The sequence below is a fragment of the Anabrus simplex genome, chromosome 1, assembly GCF_040414725.1.
Source record: "Anabrus simplex isolate iqAnaSimp1 chromosome 1, ASM4041472v1, whole genome shotgun sequence".
Taxonomy (NCBI): domain Eukaryota; kingdom Metazoa; phylum Arthropoda; class Insecta; order Orthoptera; family Tettigoniidae; genus Anabrus; species Anabrus simplex.
The window spans coordinates 125,304,479-125,316,832 of NC_090265.1; the positions used below are offsets into that span (position 1 = coordinate 125,304,479).

At 37.5% G+C, this 12,354-nt stretch overlaps 1 protein-coding gene across 1 annotated transcript in view; it reads left to right on the forward strand.

Annotated features, from left to right (window-relative positions):
• Pdss2 (Decaprenyl diphosphate synthase subunit 2) overlaps nt 1-10,036 on the forward strand; it is a 176,365-nt gene extending 166,329 nt beyond the window's left edge. The window contains exons 5-6 of the mRNA XM_067138897.2: nt 2,206-2,367; nt 9,389-10,036. Coding sequence (XP_066994998.2) covers nt 2,206-2,367; nt 9,389-9,544 — 318 coding nt within the window. The 3' untranslated portion in view covers nt 9,545-10,036. The remainder of the gene's footprint in view (nt 1-2,205; nt 2,368-9,388) is intronic.
• The last annotated feature ends 2,318 nt before the right edge of the window (nt 10,037-12,354 follow it).

Sequence of the window (12,354 nt, forward strand, 5' to 3'; positions counted from 1 at the left end):
CTTCATTTTATTGCTGAATTCTTTCCTGCGCTCCTCTGACCAATTCCCGGCTCCTTTGTGGCTAGCTGATGTAAGGGATATTAGGAATGGTTTAGTTTTGACCATTAAACGGTATGCATTTCTGTCAGTAATGGCGGCTTGATTAATATTAAGCTCTGCAAGATCTTTGTCCACTTGTTTGGTCCAAGGGAATCCAGTAGCTTTACCTTTGTTAGCAACCTTGAAGATCTTATGGGATAATCTATTAGGATCCATTCTGTATAGGTGTCCATAGAAAGTCAGACGTTTTCTCCTGATGGCATCTATGAGGTTTTCTTGATGCTGGTAGAGCTCATTGTTGGGTTTGTACCATCGCCTTCCATCTGGTAGGATCCTTGGCCCTATTATTCTTCTCAGGAATTTCCGTTCTTGCACTTCCAGGGCTCTCAGTGGGGTCTTTTTAGTTAGGTATAGGCATTCTGCTGTGTAGAGGACTGATGATCTGACTACTGCATTGTAGTGTCTCAGTTTTACATTCTTTGATAAATGCTTTGAGGCATACAGTTTTCTGCAGGCATGGTAGGCCTTGTCTAATTTGATTCTCCTTTGTTCAAGAGCCATCGTTTCACTTCGGTCCTCCGATATCCACTCTCCAAGGTACTTCACATTTTTAGCTCTCTTGATGTGTTTTGTATCACTGACCCCCATTGTTGTAGGGGCATCTTTGATGTTGGTCATAAACTCGGTCTTTCCAATGTTGATCATGAGGCCCGCTTTAGCTATAGAGTGCAGTGTTTGAAGCTGAATAGTGGCCTCATGCATGTTGTTTGCTAATAAAGTATTATTATTATTATTATTATTATTATTATTATTATTATTATTATTATTATTATTATTATTATTATTATTATTATTATTATTATTATTATTATTATTATTATTATTATTGCACAGCTCTTTCTAAGGCACAGAGATTATTTCATTTCCACTAATATCATTTGTCATCAAGTTGTTGTGTGACTTGAGCAGAATATTGTCACCATCATTGTGTTGTACATTGGTCTCCACTGAAAGGCTGATCTTCGCTGTAAGGTGCATTTGTGTTTCACGTTCTGTCTTTACATTCTCTGCTGTTTTGAAACCGTCCATATGTGTAGTAGAAATGACCCCATGCATTTTCTTTGTAGTGTTTCCAATAGTAAACAAACTTCTCTAGTTGCTTCAGTTGTAAGATGATGATGATGATGATGATGATGATTGTTGTTTAAAGGGGCCTAACATCAAAGGTCATCGGCCCATCAGTTGTAAGAAGCATTACTGTAGTTCTGTATGGTCTCAGGCAATAATAATAATAATAATAATAATAATAATAATAATAATAATAATAATAATAATAATAATAATAATAATATGACCTCAGCTACTGTGTGCAAACATTTTAATTTGATTCCATCTGTCTGCTTGTCAATTTTGATGTTTTTTTTACTCTGGACTACTAGATAGCAGAGTAAACCGAATCTTTCTTCGGCATCTGTGGCTGAGTTTTAATTAATTTTCTTAGATAAACACCAATGTGTCACCAGAGATTTCTTTGGACTTCTTTCTGCCCTTCAAAAATCCAACTACCTCCTCCAGGTTTGAAGCCGCTTTCTTGGGATCTGGAGGCCAACACAGTACCACTGATCTACAGAGGACAGATGACTTGCACACTACACTGTGCCTTTGTTTTCCCAGGATTGTTCATAACATGACCACATGTAGGTACTATGTACTGTTACCAAGTTTGTTCTCAAACTGCACTGAACAGTCAGTAAAACTATGTTAGCATCCTTTTACACCCATCATTCTCCTATGCTGGGCTTGCTCTATTATTTAAGTAATGTTTACATCCATCATATTTAAGAAGTTAGAAAATTATTACAGACTGCACATATTTTCCTTCTTCCCTTTTATAAGAGCACGCACATTTTTCTCCAGAGCACTGAGTAATCAGCAGTGTTACCTTGAATAGGAATTATTTTTCCTCCTCCGCCTCCCCCCCCCTGTCTCTCTCACAGTGGAGTTATTGTAAAATATTTCTTCTGAATATTTAATCTAAGATTTGTGTGTTTTACATTCTTTCCTCTCTATATTTATTGTTTCATTTCTTGTTTGTGTTCACAGATGGTAACTGTTTCTATTAGTTACTTCACTTGTTTTTGAGAGAACTTTGATTTATGATCTTAGGCCTGTCTGGATTTGGAGCCATTCAGAATGAGTTCACAGCACTCCATGTTGCCATTCAATTTGACATCTGCTCCTGTACTCTTCCACCTGCAGCATGATCCCAGTCTGTTTGCTGAAATTGATAAAGGAGTGGAATCAGTTGAGAATGTGGAGTATGAAAAGGTACAGTTATTGAATAGCAGTAAACTAAATGTTTGTTTTGTATGTATATAAGATAATAAAACTCTCACGAAAAAGTACGCTATCTGATCAGAAGTATCCATAGACCCCTCTGTAATAGTAAACTGAAGTCTAGTTTTCACTACAGTTGCACTTACTTTTAAAGAGGAGACAGTATGCTGAGTGTTGTTCACTATCCCATTCACTGTTGGCCTTTTAAATAGCACATTGCTAGCACATTATCCAATAGCACAGCTGTCTCTAGTTATAACCTGACCTGCATTATGTAGCAATGTTGCAAAGGCAGGTGATCACCGTCTTTTAACTAGACACATCTGGGAATAAACTCAAGACTTGGCTACATGTATTTCAAAACAATTATGAATCATTGTTGACCTACATCACTGTCAATATTGTCTTGTAAACTTCACCTTAACAAAACAGATACTCAAAATATCATTAAATACTTCTTTATTTGTAACATATCACATTGGTTTGCCTGATGATCTTACGATGATGATCCTATCTATAATTTCCTTTTGTTTTTACACTTATCTAAGAACACTGTATATTCTCACATATTAGACCCCCTTTTATCCTGCTCTTATAGCCACAAAAAGGAAGGGGGAGGGTCCAGTATGCAACAGTGTCCCATTTTTTCCAGTGACTTTTGGGTATAAAGAACTATAAATTCTACAATCTTCTTTAACAAATTTGTGATTGTATTCTGAATATTACTGGCTACCTTCGTTGGAAGGCAGCATTTCTCAATTTAAAAAAATAAAGAAGACAATAAATGGTGAACACATGACTTTTAGGCCTACATATTTAGTGAATATAGTCGGTTTTAGTTACTCTTATATCACATCATTAGTTTCATCTCGTTAACTCCTCTGATGAAGAAGGGCATTAGGATACGTCAGAACGTAGTTTAAAAATTATTGTAGTGTATTATAGCAACTTATTAGAAATTAGAGTGCTTATTCTATTATTTTGAGTAGTCTTGGCGAATTTCAAACTTTAATTGTAATTTCCTTTTCTGTTTATGTTTAGTAATAACCTGTTGTAATTAGAATACATCTGAACGTAGTTTAAAATTATTGTAGTGTATTGTAGTTGTAACCCCCTTTTTGGAGCTGGTCACATTAATTTAAAGCACATATAAATCAAGGTAATAAGGTTATAATAAAAGTAATAAACCTGAAGGAACATATGTCAAGCGATAAGACACCAATTACAAACATACACATGGCTAGAAGCAAAGATTAGCAGGGTTACCAACATGACAACTAGAGAAAGAATGTGGGAAGCGGACTGGGATTCCTAAGAGGATGTGATCTTACATGACGTTGTAGGGAAGGAGACATGCGAGCGGTTACCCTTCAGTTTGCATTTACTAACAAATAAGAAAATTTTAACATAGTTGAATAACAGCAATATAAAATAAAGTAACATGATCAATCAAGCAAAACTAAGGTGAATCGAACCACGAGGTTCCTATCTATGGTTCTTCAGAAAACCAAAATTGTAATAAAATATTAAGATTACATTTAAGAAAATGAAATCAACTTCTGCAATTAAAATTCACAAGGAAAATTTAACAGGGAATATAAAATCAATTACAACAATCTTACAAGGAAACTAGATTATTACAGATTATTACATGTAATTTACAAGAAAAATTTACAAAGAAATTTAAAATTTAATGCAGAGGCCTTTAGAGTTGCTGCCTTCTTAATACACGTCAGCGAGAGACGCATAGCCCCAAACAGCGTACACTAAATTGATGCAGGCCGGGCTGAGTGGCTCAGACGGTTAAGGCGCTGGCTTTCTGACCCCAACTTGGTAGATTTGATCCTGGCTCAGTCTGGTGGTATTTGAAGGTGCTCAAATACGTCAGCCTTGTGTTGGTAGATTTACTGGCACGTAAAAGAACTCCTGTGGGACTAAATTCTGGCACCTCAGCGTCTCCGAAAACCGTAAACGTAGTTAGTGGGACGTAAAGCCAATAACATTATTATTATTATTATTATTATTATTATTATTATTATTATTATTATTATTATTATTAAATTGATGGAGGGCTATGGGAGGCAACCCCAGATGGAAAAATTACATTTTACATTACACAATTAAAAAGGTTAATAAAAGGGAATTGCCTCCAACAGAAAAGGATATGCCTAGCTGACGAACTAAGGCATTACAAAACAAAACAGCTAAAACCAGGGTCTAAGGTCAACTCCGAAGCAAATAAATTTACATCCCACTAACAGGACCACACTCCAAGTGCGTCCGACGGTGAAGATGTATGAAAACCAAAGACGCGGACCAGAGCCCTGCTCCTACCGAGGAGCCAAAGGCTGGAAATTGAGAAATACGCAAAGAAGAAGGTCGTTATTCCGACCAATTAAAACAAATTACCATATATGGACAACAAATTCTAGAGGTTTTGATTGCGAAATGCAGCAATTTTGTTATCGAAGCCTCCACGTGGCAAATACAGGGTGGTACAAAAGGTCGTTTAACAGATTGCAAGTTACAACAAGCACACTACAGGAGATCTCCAATACCAAAATAATTTTCTCCACCAATACTCATAATGATTAAATAAATAGAATTAAATGTCTTTCTTATGAGTCCTGAAAATCCTATTAATATTTTTTACATAAATTCACAACAAAAAGAAATATTTCATTGACTTCCTTGAAAATGTCTGAATGTTCCTTAGTTTTTTCACAAAACTTTAGCATAATGACAAGACAAGAATTAAATGATCACATCCACATTATGAACTTCTCACCACCGGCGACAGTAGTATCTGAACGTAGTTTAAAATTATTGTAGTGTATTATAGTATTTTATTAGAAAATGGTTTATTTATTCAATTACTGTGAAATATTTGTGTAGCATAGCATAGTATCTGTGGTATCTGTAGTAACTCTCTTACTAGAATTCTGTTGTAGTAAATTAGGGTACACTTAACTGCAGTTTAGAATTGGTAAATCTTATGTAATATTCTCTGTTTCCAGTAATTAACAGCAATTTGCATCCTGTTTGGGTGTTGTAGGAATAAAAAATCATATATTAATTACCTCATTGTCATGTGATCTTTGTGAACTATCCTAGACAATATTTCTTTCTTTTCATTTTTATTTTGCACAGAATAAGTTAGCTTATTTTTCCTTTTCTTTTCATTATTCAGTAAAGAATGGCTAAGGAGTGCAAGTGCAGGAACTGTGGGTGTGGCCAGGCATTAAGGAGTATGAGGGAGGAGTTGGAGAGTTTGAGGAAGATAATTAGGATTCTCTCAGAGGACAGGAAAGAAAGTAGGCCTCCCTCAAACAATGTACAGGATACAGTAGGTGTAAAAGAGGGATGGGAAGAAAAGGGGGGAATTGTAGAAGAGAGGTGCTCTAATGTTTTAAGGGGAAGGTGATTGCAGGCTGAGGGCTCCATTCAGGATCAGAATTCAGGACAGGTGTCTGAGAATTCAGTGCGAGTCACTGCAGGTAGAACAACCGAGGGAAGATAAGGAACATGGAATTGTTGCTGAGAAGTGTGGAAGTAGGAGAAAGGGAAAAGGTAGGAAAGGGAAATGTGGAGTAGTGGATAGGAAAAGACAGGTGGAACAGGATCATGGGATGGAGAAAAGGGAGGAGGAAGTAGCTTCTACAGCCGTCAGGAAAGATAGGACTGACCAGGAGGGGAGGGGATTAAATGAGGTGGGTAGGGTTGAGGCTCTGGTCATGAGGGATTCCATTGTTAGACATGTCGGGAAAGTGTGTGGAGGAAAGGGTACCAGGGTAGATTGTTATGCAGGAATTAGGTTAAGGCAGATGCTGAGGAAAGTAGAAGAGAAGGAGGAGGGAAAGGAGAAGGTGGTAGTGTTTCACGTTGGTACTAACAATGTAAGACAAGCAGGTACAAGTACCAGCATCGTTGGGAATGTGTGGGACCTGGTAAATGCAGCACAGGTGAAGTTTAAGGAAGCAGAGATTGTTATCAGCAGAATACTGTGTAGGAGGGATACTGACTGGAAGGTAATTGGGGATTTAGATGAGACTATGGAGTGGGTATATGGGAAACTAGGAGTGAGATTTTTAGATCCTAATGGGTGGGTAGGAGATAGGGATCTGCGCTCAGGTGGCCTTCACTTAAACCGCAGTGGTACATGTAAGTTAGGAAATTTGTTTAGAAGTGTTATAGGAAGGTACATTCAGGGAAACAGGGTGGTCTAGGGAGCAGTGATAAGGGAACAGGGAACTGGAAATCAAGTAGGGATGATATAACAATATTAGTTCTGAACTGTAGAAGTATTGTAAAGAAAGGAATATAATTAATTTATAGATATATGCTCACCAGATTTATTTATTTATTTACAGAGTTTACGCCCACATTGGAGCACTTAAATCAGACTACAACAAATTTGTCTTCCTTTTCTTCTCCCAAAAAGTCTTGAGTCTGGTTGACCTGGCTGCTTTCTCCGCATCCGTTATAACATATTGTTTCCTCTGCTCACCAGATACTGTAATAGGAGTTGAATCATGGCTGAGAAATGATATAATGGATGCAGAAATTTTCTCACGAAACTGGAGTGTGTATATCGTAGAGACAGGATAGGAATGGTAGGAAGGGGAGTATTCACTCTGGTGAAAGAAGAATTTGTAAGTTACGAAAAAGTTAAAGATGACAAACATGAAATTCTAGGTGTAAGGCTCATCTCTAAAGATAATAGGCAACTTGATGTCTTTGGAGTGTACAGATCAGGAAAGGGTAGTGCAGACGCTGATTCGGATTTATTTGATAAGATAATCAGCTATGTGTGAAATGATAAGGAAGGGAAAATGATTGTAGCGGGTGATATCAATTTACCAAATGTCAATTGGGAAGGTAATGCGAACGACAGGAAGCATGACCAACAAATGGCAAATAAGTTAATATGGGAAGGTCAGCTGATTCAGAAAATGATGGAACCAACTAGAGGGAAGAATATTCTGGATGTGGTGCTGGTGAAACCAGACGAGCTCTATAGAGAGACCGAAGTAATAGATGGTATTAGTGATCACGAAGCTGTTTTTGTGGTAGTTAAAAATAAATGTGAAAGAAAGGAATATATTAAAATTAGGACTGTTAGGCAGTACCAAACGGCTGATAAAACAGGCATGAGGGAGTTTTTAAACAGTAACTATGATTGGTGGAAAATGATAAATAAAAATGTAAACAGACTTTGGGATGTGTTTAAAGCAGTTGAGGAATGTGAAAATAGGTTTCTACCTTTAAAGGTGGTAAGGAATGGTAAAGATCCACTATATTATAACAGAGAAGTAAAGAGACTAAGAAGGAGGTGCAGGTTGGAAAGAAATAGAGTTAGAAATGGCTGTGGAAGTAAGGAGAAATTGAAGGAACCTACTAGGAAATTGAATCTAGCAAAGAAGTCAGCTAAGGCTAACATGATGGCAAGCCTGCTGCATCTTAACCAGAGCCCCTTTTGCCACCACTTTTCAGAGTTCCTTAAGGGCCTCCACAGCTACTGTAGCGGTCCCAGGGCCCTCAAAGTCCCCTCTGTACTTCACCCTTACAGGCAGTCCCCTACTTCGGCTGTCCAAACTCCATAGACCAGGGAATGGAATTAATTTAATCACACACATTTTTTATTTACAATATCCTGCATTTCTTTCTAACATTTCTTTTATTTTCTCTGTTGCTGTTTATTCTCTTCTTGTTTATCTGTACAGATTTTGGAAAAGGATCAAACATTACCGCTGGTAAACTGTTCCACTCCTTCATGCCCTTCCCAATGAATGAAAATTTACCCCAATCGCTTCTGCTAAAATTCCTTCTAATTTTATACTTGTGGTCAGTTCTGCCGATATAATTATTTTCCAACTGAAGCCTCTCACAGATTTCTCCCCATGCTTATTCTCCTGTATAGGCTCTATATAATCCTATAAGTCTAGTTTTCTCTCTTCTCTTACTTAAAGTTTCCCACCCAAGTTCCTCTAACATTTCTAATACACTACTTTTTCTCCTGAAATCTCCTGTTACAAAACTTGCTGCTTTCCTCTGCACACCATCTATTTCTTTTATATGTTCTATTAGTAAGATACAAAAGTTGAAAACTGGAATAGCAGCTGGAATTGATAAGGTTTCGAGGGATATACTGAAGACAATGGGTTGGGATATAGTACCATGTCTGAAATACTTATTTGATTATTGTTTGCATGAAGGAGGCATACCAAATGAATGGAGAGTTGCTATAGTAGCCCCAGTGTATAAGGGAAAGGGTGATTAGACATAAAGCTGAAAATTACAGGCCAGTCAGTTTGACATTCATTGCATGTAAGCTTTGGGAAGACATTCTTTCTGATTATATTAGACATGTTTGCAAAATTAATAATTGATTTGATAGAAGGCAGTTCGGGTTTAGAAAAGGGTATTCCACTGAAGCTCAACTTGTAGAATTCCAATAAGATATAGCAGATATCCTGGATTCAGGAGGTCAGTTGGACTGTATCGCGATTGACCTATCTAAGGCATTTGATAGGGTAGATCATGGGAGACTACTGGCAAAAATGAGTGCAGTTGGACTTGACAAAAGAGTGACTGAATGGGTGGCTATGTTTCTAGAAAATAGAACTCAGAGAATTAGAGTAGGCGAAGCTTTATCTCATCCTGTAAAAATTAAGAGGGGAATTCCTCAAGGCAGTATTATTGGACCTTCATGTTTTCTTATGTATATCAATGATATGTGTAAAGAAGTGGGATCCCTTGCTGAGTTCGAGGGAAAAGCCAACTCTGGCCGGTTCAAACGGATTAAGACAGAAATAATGTATTCATGGGAGAGAATTTGAAACGTACTGAAAATATTCCATTCTTCTCGGTTCAGCACAGATCTTTCATTCATTACGATTTTGAGGTATTGTGTACTGTAACTGTTTGACATTGAGTCATCTAACATGATTATTACTTCTTGAAGTCAAAGGAAAATTTTCCTCTAATAATAAAAATGTTCTTTTTTCTGTAGATTCACAATGCAGTGGGCAGAGGTCCTGGCATTCCCCTCACCAAGGAATTACAGAAGGAGCACTCACAGCTGGCTATGGAAGTGCTCCAAGTGTTCGATGAAAGTGATGCTCGCACTGCCCTTGCCAATATCATTGTAGCTATGGGAGATTTATAGGACCATGCTAAGGAGTTTTTAAAATATATATTTCAAGTTTAGTTGTTGATACTGTGGTGCTACATTGGTGGTGGATTAATGAGTGTATTTTGTTAACATCATCTCCCATTTTTTATATCATGTCAATGAAAGTCAGTCACATCAATCCATCTCATTTACAATACTTTGAACAAATTCATTGCGAATGAGTGTTGATTTCCCTCCTGTATGTTAAACAACCACTGAATTGTTTGTTGTGAGTACCTGCCTATCACTCTTCTAAGAAAAACCATCAGAGCAGCTGCAGGTAATGTATTTTTTTAAACGTTACGGTGCAGTAACGTAAATTATTCCTCAAGGACGTAGACGGTTAGGATAGTTTTTTTATTTCTAACAGAATACTGAATAAAACATGCTGCCAAAATCCGTTCATAGTTTATTTAAAACTAGAAGTAATAATCAGACAACTGCTGTTGGCAGAGTCTTCATGTTAGAAAATCTTCAGTAGTTTTTTGTTCTGATGTAGATTAGGCCTGAGTAATTATGATTAATCTTAGAAGTAATAATTTTGCTACATAATGTAAAATTTGTACACAAAATAATTGCAATTTCAATCTAGGAACAATATATATTTTCATAACAGAACTTCAAACAAAACAAAAATTGCTTAAGTTCCATGCATGGTAACTAAATGCTTTTTCTTTTCTTTTTTCTTCTTCACATTGTTACATTTTGCACAGAAAAAATTAAATTAAAGACATGGCCAGCAAGTTAAGATATAACAACTCGCAAAGATGTAGTTTGACCATAAAACTTGCACCAAGAATTGCATATTGATATATGACCATAAGAAGATGGGTCAGATATAAACCGGAATTTTCACTTAGTACCTCAAGTACCAAGAGGACCAGAAGGAAGGCCTGAAGACAATTCCTGTTCCCACACGCATTGTAAGGGTTTCCTCCTATCAGTAGTGAAAATGAGTGGGCAAGAAATGCATCCATCTTTTGCACAATGCATTGTCATTGTACTGGGTTCACACCCGATAGCTTTCGAAGCAAGAAGCGGTGGGCCAAGGGAATGGGGCTTGAAGGCACATAAAGTTTTCCAGATAGTAATTTATTATATAAATTAGTTTGCGTTACCTCGGTATACAAAGTTAAACAAGACCAGGGACATGTCCCAATTTAAAGTACCATACTAAAAGAATTTAAACACATGTGACCGGCACAATATACTGATTAATAGAACATTCATTAGAAACCGGGGGTCTAGCCCTGTAAACGATACATGATTTAGTTTACCAACACCTAACTTAGGGTCTCTTGGTATGCCAATCTGCTCAATAGTACCAAGATTCTAACTCTAACCAGTATGATCTTTACTAGAAAAATACGCAAGAACGTTTGCCACTAAAGTGTCATACATAACAGCAAGAACCTTAAATACATACTGCTTGCTCAATACATCACAGCCTTCTGTTCGCCTCTCGTTCTGAATTATTTCACACATTGAGCAAAACTCTTTAAAGTTCAGAGACCGGAGTAGTTTATGCTAATACAATTTTAAAACATTATCCGTCCCATACATAAGGACAACATAGCAAATGAACTCAGGTCTACAGAGCTTAAAATACCTCTATCATACATACTTTATTTTAAGTGAAACTTGCCCGGGGCAAAGAACTATTGAAACCTTACGTAGGCTAAAGCCTTAACATGAAATTCTTTACAATTGCAATCCGCTTCCTCAACTTTCATAACGCGCTACACAAGGGGTTCCTGTCTTAACGTCTTACCTCCACGTCTGGTGAGTCCTCAGTTCGAGGCCGCGGCGAGACCGGCTGCAAATGCAGCGAGCAAGTCAAGCAGACCGGAATCAGAATGACGGCAAGGAGCAGCGAGCGCTCGCCTGCCCAGCAGGGAGAGGCGCGCGCGCACTCAAAGGGGAGGGGAGTTTTGTCACCAGACGTGCAGGCAAGAGGAGGATAGCCAACCTAAGGTTGAAAACACCCCAGGACGGGAAGAAACTTCCCTTTATCCTGGGGCCATGAGGGCATGAGGACCACGTTTATTTAGGAAGGGCAATGCAAAACATAATACAACATGACATATATAAATAACATCTAAATTAAAACAGCTTGCAAGCACAATTACACTGATAAAATAAAACAAAGAGTGAAAGGAAATCTTCTTCACGGTACAGTCATAAAGTTTCTTACCAAAGAAGACATCAAACCTCTGAATTTCTAAGAAGAATGCAGGCACAGTTCAGATATGCAAGCGTTTGTGTGGCATAGAAAGATTTTGGCAAGACAGGAAGCTTTGGAAAATGTACCAAACTGATGCCAACCCAAGACAAGTGTCACAGAACAAAATGTTTGTGCTGTTCATGATGTTATTGAAGCAGATGGCTGCATAAAGGTTTCCAAAATAGCATAGATGGTAAGAAAAAAATATAGGAGTGCTCAGTCCATCATAATTGATGACCTTGACTACCAGAAAGTGTCTGCCAGGTGCATTCCTCATCTCATATTAGGCAACAAAAACATTCTTGTCTGTAAATTTGCCAGCAACTCCCGACTTGCTACAAGGAAGAAGTGATGAAACTTGGATCCACCACTATACCCCTGAATCCCAACAAGTGAGTCTGGATTTGCAGAAGAGAAGGGAAGATGTGCTAATAAAGGTCAAAAGGCATATGGCATCTGAAAATGTCCTTATAACAGGTTTTTGAGACTTTGTGGGCATTTTGTTGATTTTATCCATGAACGAAGAACAGTGAATGTGACTGCTACTGGCAAGTTCTAAACAATGCAGAAACTGCTTATC